This window comes from Oryza sativa, chromosome 1, assembly GCF_034140825.1.
Source record: "Oryza sativa Japonica Group chromosome 1, ASM3414082v1".
Taxonomy (NCBI): Eukaryota; Viridiplantae; Streptophyta; class Magnoliopsida; order Poales; family Poaceae; genus Oryza; species Oryza sativa.
Window position 1 is genome coordinate 23303268 of NC_089035.1, and position 19285 is coordinate 23322552.

The following is a 19285-nucleotide window of genomic DNA, read 5'->3' on the forward strand; positions in this document are numbered from 1 at the left end:
TAAATGCTATTAAGAAGAAAAGTGAATTGTTTTTAACATTCGCTTTGATCGTTTAGGGCTGAATGTAGCAGTTGCACTGCTGCAGCCAGCAATACTGATCAGCGCCATTCTTGAAGCTAAAATGAAAAGGCAAAAACAGTTTCACGGTTTAAAATTGTTCAAAGGAGTAAAATAGACTCTTTCCACTAAGAATTGCCTCCAAATTAACTCAATGGTGCGAAGTGAGCTTAACTCGTCTATGATGACTTCATCAATCTCAAGATATGCTAGGTTCAAATTCTAGATTTAATACGGTGTTTGTATTTATGACTAATTATTTTTTCAGTGGTGGACGACGTAACCGTCGACGGTGGGACGTCCGTATTAACTTCATCAATTTCAAGATGTGTTGGCGTAGTCCGGAGGTACTCATAGTGATAAGATGTGTGCGCGTATATTCATAGAGGGAAGAGTGTGTCCATGTTGTAAACGCCTACATTTATACTATGTTGTTTTTTATAAAAGAAAAAGATTAACTCACTGCTAAGTTTGGGGGGAGCACATCGATCAACATCTCCGGTCGTGGCCGGTCTCCAGCCGAGACGACCCTTCCATACGTACGTACGTTGATTAGTTGAAGCCAGCCAGCCAGCCAAGATTATTGTCGCTGTCTGCCCACTGCTCTGCCTTGACCACCCCCGGCCCCGCGCCGTGCCACCGGGCTCACGTCGCTGTGCTAGCTACACCTACCAGCTGGCCGGCCCCGCCGTTGCCACGCGACACACTGTCGTTCCCTGCCCGTCCGGCCGGCAAACGCCCTCGCAGAATTCTGATAGTAATACAAGTATAAAACAGAGCATTGGAAAATACAGAAAAAACACAGGAATAACTGTTTGATTGGACCACAGAAAAAACACAGAAATCGGATGAGAGAGATAGACTCAAAGGAATTTTTCCAAGAGGTTGTACCTCTTGCTAACTTTTCTCTAAAATCTCTATAGTATTAGCCATTCCATGGGAATTTTAAAAGATAGTATAGGATTCAATCCTTAGTTTCAAAGGCTTTAATGGAATTTCTTCCATAGAATTAAAATCCTTTAAATTTTCTACACTTTTCCAACAAATCAAAGGGTGCCTAAGCCACCCCCGTCTCTACGTCCGCCGTCAAAGTCGCCCCGCCGGTCCACGCCGACGACCGCCAACTTCTACACACACCGCAGCTGCGCAGCATGAGGGTATAGCTAGCTTGTCAGATCTTGTTTGGTCCGTCGTCCATATACGCTTGTGTGCTCTAATGTACTTGCCCGACTCCTACTTTTTCGTTCTACGTACGCACGTTTTCTAAATAGTTTACGCATTACGTTTTATGTAAAAATATTTTTATATAAAAGATCTGATTTTGAAAACCATATTAATCCAGTTTTTAAGTTTTTTAATACTTTATTAACCATACGTCAATCCGTCACACTGTTATATATGTGTGCTTGAGAGCTAAGGTCCGAACCATCACGATACACAGGACCGGCCCTTAGCTAGGGAAAACTATTTTAAACTCTCGAGGAGATATTTACTTGTTGTTTCTATGTCATTAAAATAGTTATAAAAGAACTGAAAAAAATTGAAAGATGAATTAATATGTGATATATCATTCCACAAGTATGCAACTTAAATTCAACTTAAAATTTGTTTTTTCCTGTGACATATAGAAGTTGAATTTTCAGTTGCATAATTATGCAGTGATATATCATATACTATATCTTAATACATTTTTCTCTCTTTTTTTTAATTTTTTCATAACTATTTGTGTGACGTACTCCCTCCGTCCAAAAAAAGACAAACCCTGAGTTTTCGTGTCCAACGTTTGATTGTTCGTTTTATATGAAATTTTTTATAATTAGTATTTTCATTGTTGTTAGATAATAAAACATGATTAATACTTTATGCGTGACTTGTCTTTTTAATTTTTTTTCATAGTTTTTATAAAAGAGTTTGTCTTTTTTTTTTGGGACGGAGGGAGTATAAGCAACTAGGGAAACGTTCCGTTGAGTTTAAAATCCATTCTCCTAAGCTAGCATGGATCGATGAGGACCCCACAGCTTTTTTAAAAAATATCTCTATGGACCTTATTTTTATGTATAAATAAAAATAAATAAATGACACCACTTAAATACATAGTAGTAATTGATTTAAATTTCTGGCTCCGTCTGGACAGGAGCCGGGCCACTTGTACTGCACAGTTCTGGACTTCTGGTTTAGCAGAGACTCGCCGCGCGCGCGCGGGTGGCCGTCGCGTTGCCGGCCGTAGCTGTCGCATATCCGGGATCGAGACGTGCGTGTATGTGCTACTGCTGCATGCGGCGATGTTTCCTGCCGCGATTTTCCAGGCAAAGTCCCCCCGCGCACACCCACACTGGCACATGTACTACGTCGCCGTCGGTTTGAACGCGGCCGTGGTCACCGCACGCGCGCGTGCAGCATGTCGCCATGCATTCACAGCTACTAGCTACTATACAGTATACACACACAATTCCGGTTGATAAAGCGCTCTGCGTGAGCTGAGCTGAGCTAGGCGTCGCGCGCGATGTCGTCGCTGTACCCGTCTCTCCTCTCGCTGAGCGAGAGCCCCGCCGAGTACCGGCAGGTCGGCGGTGGCCGCTACGCGGGGGAGGACGTCGTCGACGACGACGACGACATGGCTGCCGTCGCCGACGCTGTGTCCAGCTACCTCTCCTTCGACATGGACGACGTCGAGTATTACACGCCGGAGGTGGGCTTCCACTCAAAGCAGCACAACCCGCCGCCAGTTGCTGCGGCGCCACTGGAAGCCGGAGGAGGCAGGGAGCAAAGCCGGCGGGAAGCCGCCGTCAATCTTGGCAAGATGGACAGGTCAGTCCTATGAATTCTCTGACAAAACAAGTCTCCCTTGGTTAGCTCGATCGTGATGCAGTTTTAGACGAGTCCAGCTTTTGACACGGCTGCCTTCTTTGCAGGGGACCGGCGCCGGTGAGCGGCGGCGCGGCGACTGGCGGCGTGCCGAGGAGCAAGAACGGCAGCAAGATCGCGTTCAAGACGAGGTCGGAGGTGGACGTGCTGGACGACGGCTACCGGTGGAGGAAGTACGGCAAGAAGATGGTCAAGAACAGCCCCAACCCAAGGTAATTAGTTAACCCATCCATCCATCCTTCCATCGCTCGCCGGAGAGCACATCTCGCCGCCGCCACGCCATGGTTGGTTGATCGGCGTCCGTACGTGCAGGAACTACTACCGGTGCTCGAGCGAGGGGTGCCGCGTGAAGAAGCGGGTGGAGCGCGCCCGGGACGACGCGCGCTTCGTCGTCACCACCTACGACGGCGTCCACAACCACCCGGCGCCGCTGCACCTCAGGCCGCAGCTGCCGCCGCCCGGCGGCTACTCGATCGCCGGGGCACCGGCCGTGGTGGCGCCGCACGGCCGCCTCGGGCTGGAGGAGGCCGAGGTGATCGCTCTCTTCAGGGGCACCACCGCCACCTCGCTGCTGCTTCCTTGACCGGCCAGTCCGACGCGGCGGCGCCGGCGGCGACAACTGACTAGCTAGTGTGAGTCCTGGGCCGTACAGGAATGGACAATTAGTTTGTCTCCGATCGAGGACCAAGGCGACCTGAATCAAAATTACGGCCCATCGATATATAGTAGGTCGTTTAATTCATCGAAATTAGACGAATTTCATGTACAATTATTGCATTACAGTATTATTTGAAACAGTATTGTATATATTTGCTATACAATTTGATGGATCGTATGTCTTTAGCAGTTGTAAGTATATTAATCTATAGATCTAGTAGTTCAGCCATGATAAACCTTTAATTATTTGTCTAGAAACAACAGCCATGATAGACGCTATGGGTCATACCATTTTTTAATTAGTGAGATAGGAGATTTAATTACCTCATTCGTTGCATGGAGTAAAAGAGAACTTTCCTTAGCTCTTATGATTGAGTCAACAGCATGCACATATTTGATCCTTAGAACAAAATTTCGACAATCATAAACACGGATGATAGAACGGTCGGTTGATCTTTTATGCTAGATGAAACCTTATGTGTTGCTGTACAAATATTATATGATAACGGTAACAATAAAGTATAAGATATATTTGAGTTCCGCTATACGTACGACGTAACTTTATATACTTTGTACAATTTGCATCTTTAATCGATATTCGTAAAATGCTATGAATAATTAAAACAGTGTGGTTTATGATAACTTAGATTATATATATTGCTTATCGAAAGGAAAAAACTAACATGATGTGGCTTTACATAGAAGAAAAATAAAATAAACATTTTTTTGCGGGGATAAAATAAACATTTTTGACCATAGAATAATCATCCAAGGCCTAAAAACAATTAATGTGGTGTGGCTTAACGAGAGAAATAACATTAATTATACTTAGCCCCTATTTTTTCTGATTAAGATATAGATTCACCTTGGTTTATGCTGGCACGCGTTTTAAACTATTAAACAGTGTAATTGTTCAAAACTTTCTATATAGAAATTGTTTTAAAATATAAAATAAATCCTTTTTTAAGTTTTAAATAATTAAACTCAATTAATCATGCACAGATGGCTTTCTTGTTTTGTGTGTCTATACTTAATTTTCATCTTGGGTGGATGCGAAAGAGACCTTAGTATGAATGAACTATATAGCTACATAGAATGTGGAATAACACATAGCCATCCAATCGAGACTCAATGGCTTAGGTCATGTGCTACAACAAATTTAGAGTAATTAACTTCACAAAATCTCACATATTTTGCTTCAAGTTGTACAAAACTATATGAGTTTTGACGCGTTGCATTGGACCATGGTATTATAGTTCTATAGTTTCACAAAACAACACATTATTTATTTTATCTGATATACATATGAATTCAAAATTGAGTAAAGTGCACGAGTAACCCTTAAACTTGTAATAGTGTGTCATTAGGTCCATCGCCCGCAGAATTTCTAGGTCAGCCTAGGCTGCCATTGTCAAGGCCCCTCCTCTTCCTTTGCCAACAGGCGACCCAAGGTCACTCTGGCGAGCGCCCCGTGCGATAGCGCCCGCAGTTATACCGAGAAGAAGGATAAAAAATTGGTAAAAAGATAAAAAGAAGGAGAAGAAAAGAAAGGAAAAGGATAATTTTAAGTGGGTCATAGCCTTGGGGAAAAAAGTACGAATTACCCCCCCCCCCAAAAAAAAACTATCGTGGTCGGCCAAATTACCCCCATAAACTTGAAAACCAGACATTGCTCACCCTAAACTTTCAATATCGGACGAATTACCCCCTAGACCTAAACCAGAACGGTTTTATATACATTTTGAGAGTTTGGGGACCTAATATGGTTTTGTAGAACTCTAACTATAATATCCGGGGTTACGTTCTATGAAATTTACTTATAAATTTATAGCACGAACATCGTTTGCGGTACACTAGATTACACTATTGTTACATAAAATTATCTTAGTCGACTCAGGTTGTGTTCGGTAGAGCTGGTTTCCATCTTTTACCCCTTGTTTTCCGTAGCATATTTTTTCAAACTTCTAAATGATGTATATATATATATGTATATATATGTATATGTATATATATGTATATATATATATATGAAAGTTTCTTTTAAAAAGCATATTAATCTATTTTTTATTTTTTATGTTTTAAGATAATACTTAATTAATCATACGCTAATAAGTACCCCGTTTTACGTGTGGGATGAGCATATCCCAAGAACAAGTACAATAGTCGATGGATTGGCGATAGGTAGGCCACGTAGACTGCGGTGCAATAGGTTTTAGCTTTACGTGATTATATAAGTTAATTAACGTAACTAAGCTATGTGTTGCAAGTCTCTGAAATTAAAAAGGATGAATAGAGATGAGATGCCGTGTCATTCATATATTGAGTAAAGTTGTGCTATTTAGTGACCTAGTTTTAAAATTGCTTTTCATGTTTTTCTTTTTAGTTATATTAACGTACATTCGGACATACACCCTCCGTCCTAAAATAAATTCAATTTTATACATGAATCTGGAAGAATGCGTTGAAATACATCCAAAATCGTAACAATCATTTTATGTATATATTAGTGCAAACGACAAATAAACACAAAATTCAAAATATAATTATACGAGGAGCGACTATGCGTGTCAAATTAATCCACAATCATGCATATTAGAGTGAACAAGAGGCGACTGTGATGACGCTCTCTCTCGTGGCCCGATCTTCTGGTGAGGGGATAACTCTCGCTTTGATCGAGTGCAACGTTTGCGACGTGGCTACCAACCAGAACAAGTCCAGGATGCCATGCAATCGCTACACCACAAACGATGTTGTACCAACCGTGACACGCGGTTGATGATCCCTGCAATGCAAACGAGAGAACACTGCAATAACAAGATAAGATGCAATCTAAATATTGCGAATAGGTAATTAAGCACAAAGGAATAGTTGCGATTGAAGTGGTAGATCTAATCGACCTGGCAAATCAACACACCAACTATTGGGGGCTCTAAATCTATAGTCGCTGGCTAATCGAGCGAGGACTAGAGACAATGTGAATGGCACTTGGCAAAATTCAACTAAACAAAACCCAATTGTTCTAGAGGGTGTACATGGACATTTATAGAGAAAAATAGATTTAGTGTTTAGTGCTAACTAGTAGAGGTAGAGGGAGACACTTCTGAGATAGGTCTAGTCTATTACAAGGCCTAAGGCCCAAGTTCGGTTTCAGCAATAGCACTGCCTTGTTTTGACGATTCCCGTTGACTCGGAATGAATTTGGATATGAGACTGGATGCGTTTGAAAGGTGATGAGAGAAGTTTTCCATGAAGTCCAAGATCACCCAAATCGGAGTTGGCATAAAGGTGCTAGGTCCGTTTGAAGTCAGTGCTATCTCCGGAGGACGAACTGGATTGCAAAACTCATTGGACTTTAATATCTTGTAGATCGTCCATTCATTCGATGTATTCTTTGAAAATGTTTTATACTTCTCATGCTTGGTTTTATGCATATAGTTGATGGTCACATCAGATTGGGTGAGGCCAATCTACCACGCCGCAGTATTTGAGTCACCAAGTTCCACACCATTATCCAAAAAGGCACCGTTGAGTTCTTACGTCTCATGACCAGCACCCTCTATCTCTAAATCCTGGCTTCGCCACTAGAGAGAGAGGAGGAAGAAGAGGAGGGAGTGAGAACGACATGCATGGCCCCATCATTTTTTTTAATTATTTTTGGTGTAACTGACATGTGGGTCCACGGTTTTTATTATTTTCCAAATTAAATTGCCACGTAAGTATCACGCCAATACCATGTGGGAGAACTTAGTTAAATTAGCCACGTAGGTGCCATGTCAGCCAAAACCGGGGATAATACTGTCAAAAAACCTTATTTATGCTGGTTTTGTAAGTTGGGGGACCCGTTGTATCTAGTTTTTTGTTCAAGGATGAAAATAGTATTTGGTGTCATGTTAAGGGACCTTAAGTGAACTTATTCCAAAGTAGTAAGACACATTTGGGCCTTTGGCCCAACCTAACGATTGGGTTGATCAGGACTCATGCAGGCCAAAGTTGAAGGGTAATCTCTTTTTATAAAACTCATGCATTTTATTGATAGATAACTAGGTGGAAAAAGTACGAATTACCCCTCCCCCGAACTATCGCGGTCGTCCGAATTACCCCCCGAACCATAAAACCGGACATTCTTCACCCCCAACTATGCAAACCGGACGAATTACCCCCCTCAAACCAATTCAGAGCGGTTTTGTCCAACGTGGCGCATACGTGGCAATCCAGTCAGCGTTTTTTTAAATAAAAAAATTGTGGGACCCACCTGCCATACTCTTCTCTTCTTCCTCTCTCTCTATTCTCTCTCTATCGCTTTCTCTCTCTCGCGGCTCGCGGGGACGGCAAGGACGGCGACAGCGGAGGCAGCGGCGGCGGCGAGGCGAGGCGGCGACGGCGGAGGCAGCGAGCGCGGGGAGGCGAGTGGCGGGGCAGGGCGGCGGAGGAGGCGAGCGGCGGCCGGAGCTCGCGCTGCTCGCGGAGGAGGCGAGACGGCGGCGGAGGAGGAGGCGAGCGGCGGCGGGGTGCGGCGGAGGAGGCAACGGCGGCGGTGAGGCGAGGTGGTAGAGAGGGAAGAGGCGGTTGGCGAGCCCGGTCGAGCTCCGCCGCCTCGAGGGCCTCACGACGGGAGGAGGGAGAGGGGGAGAGGGGAGCTCCGCCGCCGCCGACCGCCGCACCTTTCCCCTCCCCCATCTTTCATCGGCCGCTCCGCCGCACCCCGCCGCCGTCGCCGCCTCCTCCGCCGCACCCCGCCGCCGCTCGCCTCCCCGCGCTCACTGCCTCTGCCGCCGCCTCGCCTCGCCGCCACCGTTGCCTCCGCCGTCGCTGACCGCCCGTCCCCGCGCCGTACTCGCCGTGCACGCAGCGCGAGCCGCGAGAGAGAAAAAGCGAGAGAGAGAGAGAGAGAATAGAGAGAGAGGAAGAAGAGAAGAGTATGGTAGGCGGGTCCCACAATTTTTTAATTAAAAAACGCTGACTGGATTGCCACGTGTGCGCCACGTTAGACAAAACCGCTCTTAATTGGTTCGAGGGGGGTAATTCGTCCGGTTTGCATAGTTGGGGGTGAAGAATGTCCGATTTTGTGGTTCAGGGGGTAATTCGGATGATAGTTCGGGGGGGGGGGTAATTCATAATTTTTCCTAACTAGGTAACTGAGTTATCCTCGTAGGGAATTTATCTCTAAGTACAAGCAGTTTTTGCCAAAAAAACTTGAAGATGATCAAATTAAGATAAGCTCCTAAAAATTTGCTAGGAAGGATTTATAAGAAACTAGAAAAGGCAATCAAGTCCTTCTTTTCTCTACTAGATAGCAAGCTAGATCCATAGCTGCAACGATGATGAAGAAACTAAGAGTAGCTAAAAATGAAGGTGCAAGGAAGCATACCTACAAGGAGCCTCCACTTGGAGGTTAAGGCTTCCATGATAAAATCATGAAAATACTGCTTCTCTTTGAAGATGCACCGTCAGTGATGAAGAAGGATTGCAACCTTGTGGTTGCCTTGTTATAAATGAACCAAATGACCGATGCAACCCTTTGTGAAGCAAATTTTCCTTGGAAGCGTCTATGCCAAACCCGGAGACCACTTCATGAATGGATTTGGTTGGAATCTATAGATGACTACCGGGACAAGAGAAATGTGACGCTGCCGAATTCTTACACTACACAAATGTATCAAAAAGAAAAAGAAAACAAAGAGGAAAACATTACTTCGGGAAGAACCTGACTACCTGGACTCTCCCCTCTCGCCGGTGAACTGAGTCACTGAATCGATGGAGGAAAAGGGCCAGATGAAGAGGAAGGAAGACGATACTTTTTTTTTTCGTCTGAAGGAGTCACCAATAGTGGGAGTTGAAGTGTAATCTTAAACACGTATAAACTTATCCTCTACTCCTGAATATTAGGTGCACATATTACGACAATTTTCAGCTCGCTGGTCATGCTACTAATCATTTCATTGAGAACAAAGTAAAATACCATCCTGTCTTCCAAGTTCCAAGACAGGCAACTTGAGCTCCTAAAAGGCTGAAATACCATCCTGACATAGATTTGAGGAGCCAAAAAGGGGTACGATATCTTCCGGCAATGCAGACAAACGCCAACCGGCAAAACGCCAAGGAACGCCAAGGAAAGAAGAGAAGACGGCAGCGCCAGGCTGGGGGCGCCGTAGATCTGTGAGCAAAACCGGCAGCCAGCTGCGCTGCAGCCAAAAAGAGTCTATTGGCTGTCTTCTTTTCTCACGGGAAGGTTTCCTGCACATGAGCGCAACAATTTATTATCGTGTGATTAATTAAATATTAGTTAAAATAAATTTTAAATATATATTAATATGGTTCTTTAAAATTATTTCAGGTTGTGGAAACATAAGAGTAAAAAGAGGAAATATAAATTGGGAAGAGGCGATAAAGAACACATCCTTATAAATGGCGTGGGTTTTAAGGAAAGAAATAGAACTTTTTTTCATTGGCTTTTTCAAAAATACCTTTTGAATCAATTTTTAACGTATTGGAATAAAATTAAAATTTATTTTACGATCCATCGTCTATCCTCGTTTCAGAATGAAGCTGCCAATGGCATGGTCGTCTCTTATAGTTGTTGGGATCCTCTGCAGTAGGTGAATAGTAAAATACAATCTATCCGGCCATAAATATTTAGCGCCATTGACTTTTTAAACATGTTTAACCGTTCGTTTTATTCAAAAAGTTTAAGTAATTATTAATTATTTTCCTATCATTTTATTTATTGTTAAATATACTTTTATGTATACATATAGTTTTACATATTTAACAAAATATATTTAAAAAAGTTAACGGCGTCAAATATTTAAAGACGGAGGGAGTATATATTAGCTAAGTACTATTTTTTCACCGTTGGATCTAGAATGAATGGATGATATAAATCGCTACAGTAACATGACAAATTTAAACAGTAATAAACAGTGCGTGAACTGTAGAATTGGTACAGTGCTCAGATTAGCTGCGTAGCAGACCCAGATGGACACAGGTCGTTCGTTGCAGTACTGCAGGGGATCTCAATTGGACTCGGATTGCTGGAGGTACAATTCTTTCTCTGCTGTAATGTAGAGGATCTAGATCCGTATCAGATAGGGGTACATGGAGCCCTCGAACCCATGTCCATGTGTTTTCTGCTTGTCTTTAGTTAATTATTGGTTCGTAATCACATTTGTAAATAGCTTCCTATAAAACAATGTAGTTCTATTTAAAAGACAAATTACCAACGAAGAAAATGACCAAGATAAAGTTGTCATCTTAACCTTTAACCAAACCCCATTTAATAAAAGACACTAAAGTATTTCTCTTCCACCTTAACATTTGTGGATGAAGTTCTACTATAAAAGTGCACTTATTTTGGATAAATTTTAAATAAAGGGTGTAAATACATATGCTCCTCTACGCAATTGCACTTTTAAATTGCGATGCCCCAAAATATCCTTAATAATGTGTGAAGTAAAAATTGTAAGTTAAATGTAGGAAAATGCATTAGGATATTTTGTGAAACATGAAGCATCCAATATGCAAAAAATTAATCTGAAGTAGCAGTAGTAGTACCACCGACGATAATAATAATAATAATAATAATAATAATAATAATAATAATAATAATAATAATAATAATAATAATAATAATAATAATAATAATATGATGATGATGAAAATGATGATATGTCGGATTTAGGCCTCTAGCCATTTAGTTATAGCCAAAGGCTTATGCCCAAAGAAACCACACTGGTATCATCCAATTAAAACAAATTATCTATCGAATTGTCGAGTTGAATTAAATATTTCTAAAAATAAACATAGAAAATAGCTTAAAAATATGTGGTACTAAGTAATCTAAGTAGAACAATTTTTTTTAGAAAATATATTTTCTAAAGAGATGTGGAGCAAATAATTCACTGTAATAATTTAATTTGATGAAGTAGCTGAAAACAATTTGATCTAAGACTACTATTGTTGACACAAATTAGGGTGTGTTCTTTTCTCTAATTTTCCAACTCTTACTCTCTCCTTTTTCGTACGCACGTTTACTCTCTCGTGTTCCGTACGCACGTTTCATGAATTGTTAAAAGGTGCATCTTTTAAAAAATATATAAAAAACTCCTTTAAAAATATATTGATGTATTTTCAAGTTTTTAGTTAATACTTAATTAATTATGTGCTAATGACTCAACCTTCTCCCGCGAACACAACCTTAGAATAATCAATAGATGTCTTGCCCCTGCTCCTTTCTATACTTAATGTCATATACACACACGAGCAAATCCAATGCTACCATTTCGTTTAGGCTTATGTTTATACGTTAATATCAATTTTAGAGTTTTTTTATTGTATATTATTTTACCGTATTTATTTTTAATCGTTAAAGACATGTATATACAAATTTTACTTCTACTACTACTATTATTACTTAAAAAAAAGTACAGATAAGTATTAGCATAAGCAACACAACGAGCCCAAATAGAGTAGGCCTCTACCTCTGTTTATGTTACAAAAGGGTCAGGATATCATTGTTGATTGCTTCTCGCGGGCAGTGATGATGGATAGTTGCGGGCGTACGTGGCACATGACGTGGATCTGACTGTAAAATCGATCCAAGCTTGCACGCTCGGCTTGCAATTGACGCGTGTGCCGCACACACGGTGTCGTGACTCGTGACCGGCGTCGAGGTGCACACTAAAAAGAAAAAAAAACAAAACCAAACTTGCCGGCCACCCAAACCAGCACCAACACGTAAAGCCTTTCTCCGAGCAAAACATCCAAACGGCAAAATATACCCCACAAAAACTAAAAAGTGAAAAAGAGCAGAGAAAATTAGGCAAGCTCCACGTGTCGGGCTTCCTCCGCGCCGCCGGTCACATCCAACCCAACCCAAACTGCCAGCCACACCTCGGTTGGGAACTGGAATAGTATGCACGGAAAACAGAGCGATCCATTAGCACATAACTAATTAAGTATTAGCTAATATTTTTTAAAAAATTAATTAATTTGATTTTTTAAATAACTTTTATATAAAAACTTTTTTTAAAAAAATATATTTAATAGTTTAAAAAGCGTGCGCGTGGAAAACGATGGAGAGTTGTCGGAAAACTGGGTGCCGAACACACCCCAACCCGGCAACGGCAACCCGACCCAACCTGCGCGCGCCTCCCCGTAGCCGCAGAACGAACCTGATGCCGCGGAGTCGAAGCGACGCGAGAGCGCGCACACGTGTTCTTCAGCCAAGCCGACGTCCCGCCTCGCTGCAGATCGGCCGAGATGCCACGCGAAAACTCGCGAAGAAAACGCAAGGGCGAAAAAGAAGAACAGAGCAGATCAGGCCGCGCACCGACCGGTCCACGTGGAACGGACGGCGAGGATGAAGCGACGATTATAGTTTGTTATTATAGTGTTAAAGTATGAACAAACAAACCCACGGGATGGAGCAGATGTGAAAAGAAAAGGAAGGAGGCGGAAAAAAATAAACAAAACAAAAATTAAACAGAAAAAAAAAAGGAAGGAAAGGTGGTGTAGATTGAGCCATTAGAAGCCTTCGGCTTTACGGCTTCGGCGAGAGGAAGGGGAGGGGAAGAGGAGAGGAGGAAGGGACTGGAAGGTTCGATGGCGTCGGAGGTGGAGGACGATGCGGCGGCGGTGCTCACCAACGGCGGTGCCGGCGCCGCGGAAGTCCGGCGGAGGGTGGGTTCTCTTCTCTTTCCCTGACCATATCTCCCGTCCCATTTTTTGTTGTTTCCGTTTTGCCCCTAATTTCCTCCGTTTTTTTGCTAATCTTTTTTGTTCCTTCTTCCTCGGGATGGTTCGTTGTTTGATGCGCAGAGGGACCAAGCGAAGGAGATTCTGTCCAAGCAGGCCGTCAAGATCGCCACCAAGGCCGAGGAGCACGAGCGCTTCATCTTCAAGGTCCGTTCCTCCGATCCTTTTTGCTCATCTCGCGTCGCTTCTTGCTTAAAAATCTTTTTTTTTTTTTGGGGGGGGGGGGGGGTGTCCATGTTCTCTTTATTCAAATTGTATGCGTAACCTGTTCATTTTGGCGGGCATTGATGCAAATGCTTTAAACGAGCGTCAGAGGGGGTGTATATTTACTGTTTGGGGGCATTTGGGCACAATGTAATGCTGTAGCTTCCAATTTGTGCATCTATTTTTTTAAGGAGCAATTTCGGCATTTATTGACCCGTACTTGAAGTATTGCCTCTGTCCTAAAATATAACAACTTTTGGCTATGAATCTGGACGCACAGTTATCTAGATTCATAGCTAAAAATGCTTATATTTTGGGACGGAGGGAGTATTTACTACCAGGAGACCAAGATTGCGAACAATAATTGGATGGCTCTGGATGGATGTTCTTACATGGTGCTGGCTTTTTAATGTGCAGGTCACACACTTGCTGGGTGTTCTTGGATTTGGGACATTTTGCTACCTCCTGGGTGCCAGTAAGCTACTGCAGCATTGATCTGTTCTGTTGGCGTGTTACTGCATCTCAATGTTTTGGTTTGTCACTAAGAATGCTCTGGTTTTGTTTGCAGGACCACAGGATGTGCCGTATGTGTACTGCCTGTTCTATGTCATCTTTGTTCCGCTCCGGTGGATCTACTACCGCTATAAGAAATGGCATTACTATCTCCTGGTGAGTCCAATTATTTTTCAGTTTTTCAGAGTTTACTATCCTGCAAATGTGGGAAGTACCGGTAAACTTGTTTCCGCCAAAATTTGTTTATTTTATCTTGACTGCTGGCTGGACAACATGTCTAACAGTTTAGCTATGGTTATTACAACAGGGAAGGTAATTCCCGCTAGGCATTTGTAGTATTGAAGATAGGATATTAGGAATTGCCCTTTACCTGATGAATGCTATGCTTGTGATTTTTGTGCAATTCAACATCATGTTTCCTGGTTTACTCTGCAATGCGAGTGTTCCATTTGGTTAGTGAAAATTGACTCTGTTTTTATGCTCTTATGATAGAAGCATTACAGTTTCAAGCCATTGATTGTTTGGTAAGTCATTAATAATAATCCCCTGTTTTATAAGCATCGTCATTTCTCTGCAGGACTTCTGTTACTATGCCAACACTTTTCTCCTTGTTATGATTCTCTTCTATCCAAAGGATGAAAAGCTTTTCATGGTTTGCTTCTCATTTGCAGAGGTATGGGAAGTTAGAAGTATTCATGTTGATTTCTGGTCTGCACCCATCTCGTAGCATGTGTGATTTTTTGGTTTGCCATGAATTCTTGCAGGGGCCGCTTGCTTGGGCATTAATTGTGTGGCGCTGCAGCTTGGTTTTTAGCTCATTTGATAAACTTGTTAGTGTCCTGATTCACCTTTTGCCTGGTAAGCGGTCTCACAATTCAAAGTCCCAGTTTACTCTCTAGGAAATGTTAGTTACGTAAGTGTGGTATCATTTTAGGGTAGTGAACCACATGATTTACTTGTTTATGGAATCTCTTTTACTATCATTTGCAAGTAAGATACAGAGGATTTACAGCAAAACCTTGTAGCATATTATTCCAATATGGTAGCTCATGATTTTTTAAACTAGCACATTCATTTTTAGTTACTAAACTTCTGGTATTTTTCTTATTGCTGACAATTTCATGCTCTGTTCTAAATAAAGGGTGTTGTGGCCTTGTAAAATGTTGTTTACAAGGGAAAGGCAGTCTATCCATCGTATTAAATTTAGAGGCAATTAAGCGTGCAAATAACCTAGAAATTTAGACCGTTTGGCAGTTGAGCATTTTCTAGTTGTTGTACGGTAGAAATCCTCATTTTGGATTACAAAATATAGCATGGAACATTTAATTGAAGCATTCTAGCAAGCTGAATTTAGTCAAACCTTTCTTTTTTGCTTCTGCCATGGACATTACTGGCAGCTCCATTCTGTATAGAGTAATAATGACTAGATCCTTATTTTGTATCAAATAGACATGGATACATCTCTTATTTGGAATTGTAAAACGATATATAGTTGTGGAAAACTGGAAGGCCATTTTGCAGTCAAACACTATAAGGTCAGATGGTTGTTTGTTAATTATTAAATGTTATTTACAAGGTTGCTTTCATGACAATTACAAGTGGAATCCGAAAATTTTTTTAGCAACACAAACAGTAAAATAATCAACATTTGTTCTGAGGAATTTGACAAGCGCGTGAGGAACCTCCTGAAATTGTTGGTACCATGGTCACTGGTTGGGTAAGGTCTGCAGAGTGAAGACTTGGGTGCGGGTGTGGGTGTGTGCCTTGGGGGGGGGGGGGGTCTCAGTTCTCAGTTAACTCTGACCGGGCTTGTCCCTGTTGAACTATCAAGCTCTGTGGCTTGTTGGACTAACTTAAGATTTGTTGTTTGATTGGCAATGTGGTACATGGGGCCCCTTTATATGTATGGATGACTGACTTGACCCTTAAGAAAGTAATCCTAATATCATGGAAACCAGCAGCCTGATTGTTATCTCTAATTTTTTGATAAATCTTATCACTTCCTTACCTAATCTTCCAAATGGGTGCCACAAGGATTGCAAGAAGTGTTGGTCTACGACCATAACAGTTGACAACCTCAAGTTCCAGATATGAAACAGACCTGTCTGTACTAAATGTATTAGGGTTATATGTACTTATATTCTCCATCCGGCGCATTTTAAAATATTTTGAGTTTACATGACTGACATACTGGCAAATAATTTTTACAGGCATAGTTATATTCACTATCCGGTGGTGGAATCCACAAACTTTTGCTGCGATGCATCCAGAAGGAAGAGCAGCCAGAGTCACATGGCCTTATGTGGAGGACAAATCATACCTGTGGACATGGCTGTTTGCTGTTCCTCTAGCTGCTTACACCCTGTGGCAACTTATGTATTTTCTCATAGTTAATGTGCTGCGTCGGCAAAGGCTGTTAAAGGATCCTGAAGTCATGACATCATACAGGTACATCTTTGTTGTTCTTGGCAGTGTACCTATGTAGTGTGGATTACATTGCTTGATATACAGTACGGTATTAATGTTGACTTAAAAGATATAAACTCATAGAGCTAAAATAGCTGGAATTATGAATTAGAGTCGTCGAAAAGACGAATTGCAATGGCAGGTTGCATGGATAGTTTTGCACCTGGAACCCTGTGATTGGCACACTCAATACACTAAGACCCGTAGGTAATAGTTGGCCCATTTCCGTTCAACTAAGTGAACTAAGTTTCAGTTTTGAACCCCTGAAAATGATATTTAGACCCACTCCCATTCAAATAATATGGGTAAATTCACGGGCCCGTGGTTGTATCCTTAAACATTTTTTTAGACAATCCTTGAACAACATTGTAGTGACATGTGTGCACTACCGTTTTGATCTAGTTTACATTTGTTCTCTTAGCACACCTTTTCCTAAAAGTTTCTGCCCTTGATCATTTTTAGCTGTGTCTTTTACTGCACAATAGTTTCCAATTGTTCTAGCTTAACAGGTTAGTTTAGTAACTGTTCACAGTTTTAAACAGTGTTTGGTCATGAAAGAACATGAAGTAGCCCAATAATGTGTGTTTCTTCATGAATTTCTTGTAGGGAGCTCTCAAAGAAAGCACAGAAAGCAAACAACATCTGGTGGAGACTCAGCGGGCTTCTTGGCGACAGGAACCGGCCACTCATGTACATACTACTCCAAGCGCTGTTCACGGTGGCGACAATGGCGCTTACCGTTCCCATATTCCTGTCCTTCCAGATGCATGTGGTCTTCCAGATACTCAAGGTGTGCGCGTCGACATGGAACGGTGGAAGCTTCATCCTGGAGGTGATGCCTAGGCAAGTCGTCCAGAAGGAGAAGAAGAAGCTAGAGATGAAGCCCATGGAAGAGGCTAATTCGAGCCAGAATGCTGAAGAATCACAAGGGGACCTGTCAGCAAACGGCCAGCACTCATCCGAGCATAGCTAAGTCACTGAAAAACCAAACCATCGCAAACGGTAGCATTTTTCAGTTTTTCACCAGTTAATACACTGTGGATAGCTTCTCTGTGTGTTGTGTGCTCGAAACAAATTATCCATGTTCTGTTGGGTTGAGAATTTTGATGCGTGTGTGAGGTTTGATCTATTCAGACTCCAGGCAGGGAGCATTTCTCAGGTAGAAAATTATTTTTCTTTTCCCAGTCAACCCATGATATTCACTGAAACTTCTGATATTGACCATGACAAATTTCCGTGCGTGACCCGTCATCTGCTAGTACTTGCTGGACAAGTTATTACATGACTAGTACGTAATTTCGCTGAAGTACACTGCGTTTACGTGTTTGGCTTGGGTCTTGGGTCTTGGGTCCTTGGGGCTCTATATATACCTCGTTTCTCCAGGCCGGTAAAAAGTTCTTTTCTTTAGCTTCTGGCCTTCTGCTGCTCCGATCTACTACTACTTATTACGTACTCGCATCTCACCATGAAGCCGCTATCGCTTCTGTCAGCGCTCGCCCTGGCGTTCCACGCGGTCAACACGGGCGTCGCCGTGTACCGCAGCCGCGCCGACGCCGCGGCCGTGGCGCTCGTGCTCGCGTCCTCGCTCGCGCTCGCGCTGCTCTTCCTCTGCCTGCGCCTCTACGAGGGCGCGCCCCCCGCCGAGGCCGCGAGGCGCCGGTGGCTGCGCCGCGCCGTCTGGCTGCTCTCCGCGGCGCTCACGGCGGCGTTCACGCGCCGCGTCGCGGGCGCAATGCCGCCAGCGGGGGCCGTCCTCGTGTGGGCGATGAGCGCGGCGACCGCTGGCGGAGGGTTCTACGCCCTCGTCGTCGTCGACGACGGCCGCGATCTCGGCGCAAAATAGCTAATTAATAATAATAATAATAATAATAATAAATGCATATGATGCGTATATATATGTGACGTGAGTTACTTGCTAGTCAGGCGATCCATAGAAACAAAATAATACTACTATTAAAAGGGATCAAAGTACACAAAATGTGTACGTATGAGCACTTCACGCTCGTGTCGATGTTCAGCTAGCCCAGTGGATGCAGTACGAACCAATACCAGCATGCTCTGCTGGCTATGGTGTTATACAGTGCTTGTTATTGTGATTATTCGTTGAGCTCTATATGTAGTGTGGTTGTTGTTGATTAGGGATCTCAATTTGATATCAACAAAGGATTATATATTTATCCATTGAGTGATCGATTGATTTTTCTATCAATCATTCTTCTTTTTTTGTTTCAATATATAGCAGTCCATACAATTTTAATTTTTAAAGGGATGACATTTGTTATCTCTTCCTAAAAATAGGGAAATATTTTTGTCATCTCGCCTCAAGATTGTCCTTTTTGATGAGGAACTAGAATTTTAAAAAAAGTAAGATTTGCTTAATACTAGCCCTGGGGCTCTGCAGAACCAATTTTTCCTTGAGGACTGCAAAACCACAGTTAATTAACAATGAAACCCCTGTGAAACCTTTGGAACCCTGCCAATTCCATTATATTCGAAAACCAACTATTATAAAAATTACAAGTTGAATGACCGCGAATTACAAAATTACTTAACTAATAGTTGTTTCTGCTCAACAGCTTAATTCTTGTCATTCTCAAGCTATGTGTAGCTATGGATCTAAACTCTAGAATCTATAGATGACTTCATTACTAAACCTGTAGTTTGTGATATTATGCCTTAAGTTTTAGTTTTAAGATAATTTTGGTGCTAAAATCTGTAGTTTTATAATATATATAGTTGCATACGTATTTTGTGAAATTTACTCGAAAGT

General features: G+C 42.3%; 3 protein-coding genes and 1 long non-coding RNA gene across 4 annotated transcripts; 3 read left to right on the top strand and 1 right to left on the bottom strand.

Annotated features, from left to right (window-relative positions):
* The first annotated feature begins 2546 nt into the window (after positions 1-2546).
* Positions 2547-3768, top strand: LOC4327651 (WRKY transcription factor SUSIBA2). The gene is made up of 3 exons (XM_015779545.3): positions 2547-2865; positions 2970-3134; positions 3235-3768. The coding sequence occupies exons 1-3, from the start codon at positions 2561-2563 to the stop codon at positions 3503-3505; spliced, it is 741 nt and encodes a 246-aa protein (XP_015635031.1). The 5' UTR covers positions 2547-2560; the 3' UTR covers positions 3506-3768.
* A 2272-nt stretch (positions 3769-6040) lies between these two features.
* On the bottom strand, positions 6041-9556 carry LOC136354962 (uncharacterized). Its single transcript, XR_010738907.1, has 2 exons — positions 8948-9556; positions 6041-6361 (listed from the first exon to the last, which is right to left on the bottom strand). It is a non-coding gene; the product is annotated as an uncharacterized lncRNA (long non-coding RNA).
* A 3539-nt stretch (positions 9557-13095) lies between these two features.
* Positions 13096-17704, top strand: LOC4327652 (glycerophosphocholine acyltransferase 1). The gene is made up of 8 exons (XM_015760496.3): positions 13096-13257; positions 13396-13479; positions 13954-14011; positions 14105-14205; positions 14627-14722; positions 14814-14907; positions 16260-16497; positions 17122-17704. The coding sequence occupies exons 1-8, from the start codon at positions 13180-13182 to the stop codon at positions 17486-17488; spliced, it is 1116 nt and encodes a 371-aa protein (XP_015615982.1). The 5' UTR covers positions 13096-13179; the 3' UTR covers positions 17489-17704.
* A 202-nt stretch (positions 17705-17906) lies between these two features.
* Positions 17907-18696, top strand: LOC4327653 (uncharacterized). Its single transcript, XM_015786849.3, has one exon. It carries the CDS (start codon positions 17981-17983, stop codon positions 18356-18358), a length of 378 nt encoding a protein of 125 aa, XP_015642335.1. The 5' UTR covers positions 17907-17980; the 3' UTR covers positions 18359-18696.
* The last annotated feature ends 589 nt before the right edge of the window (positions 18697-19285 follow it).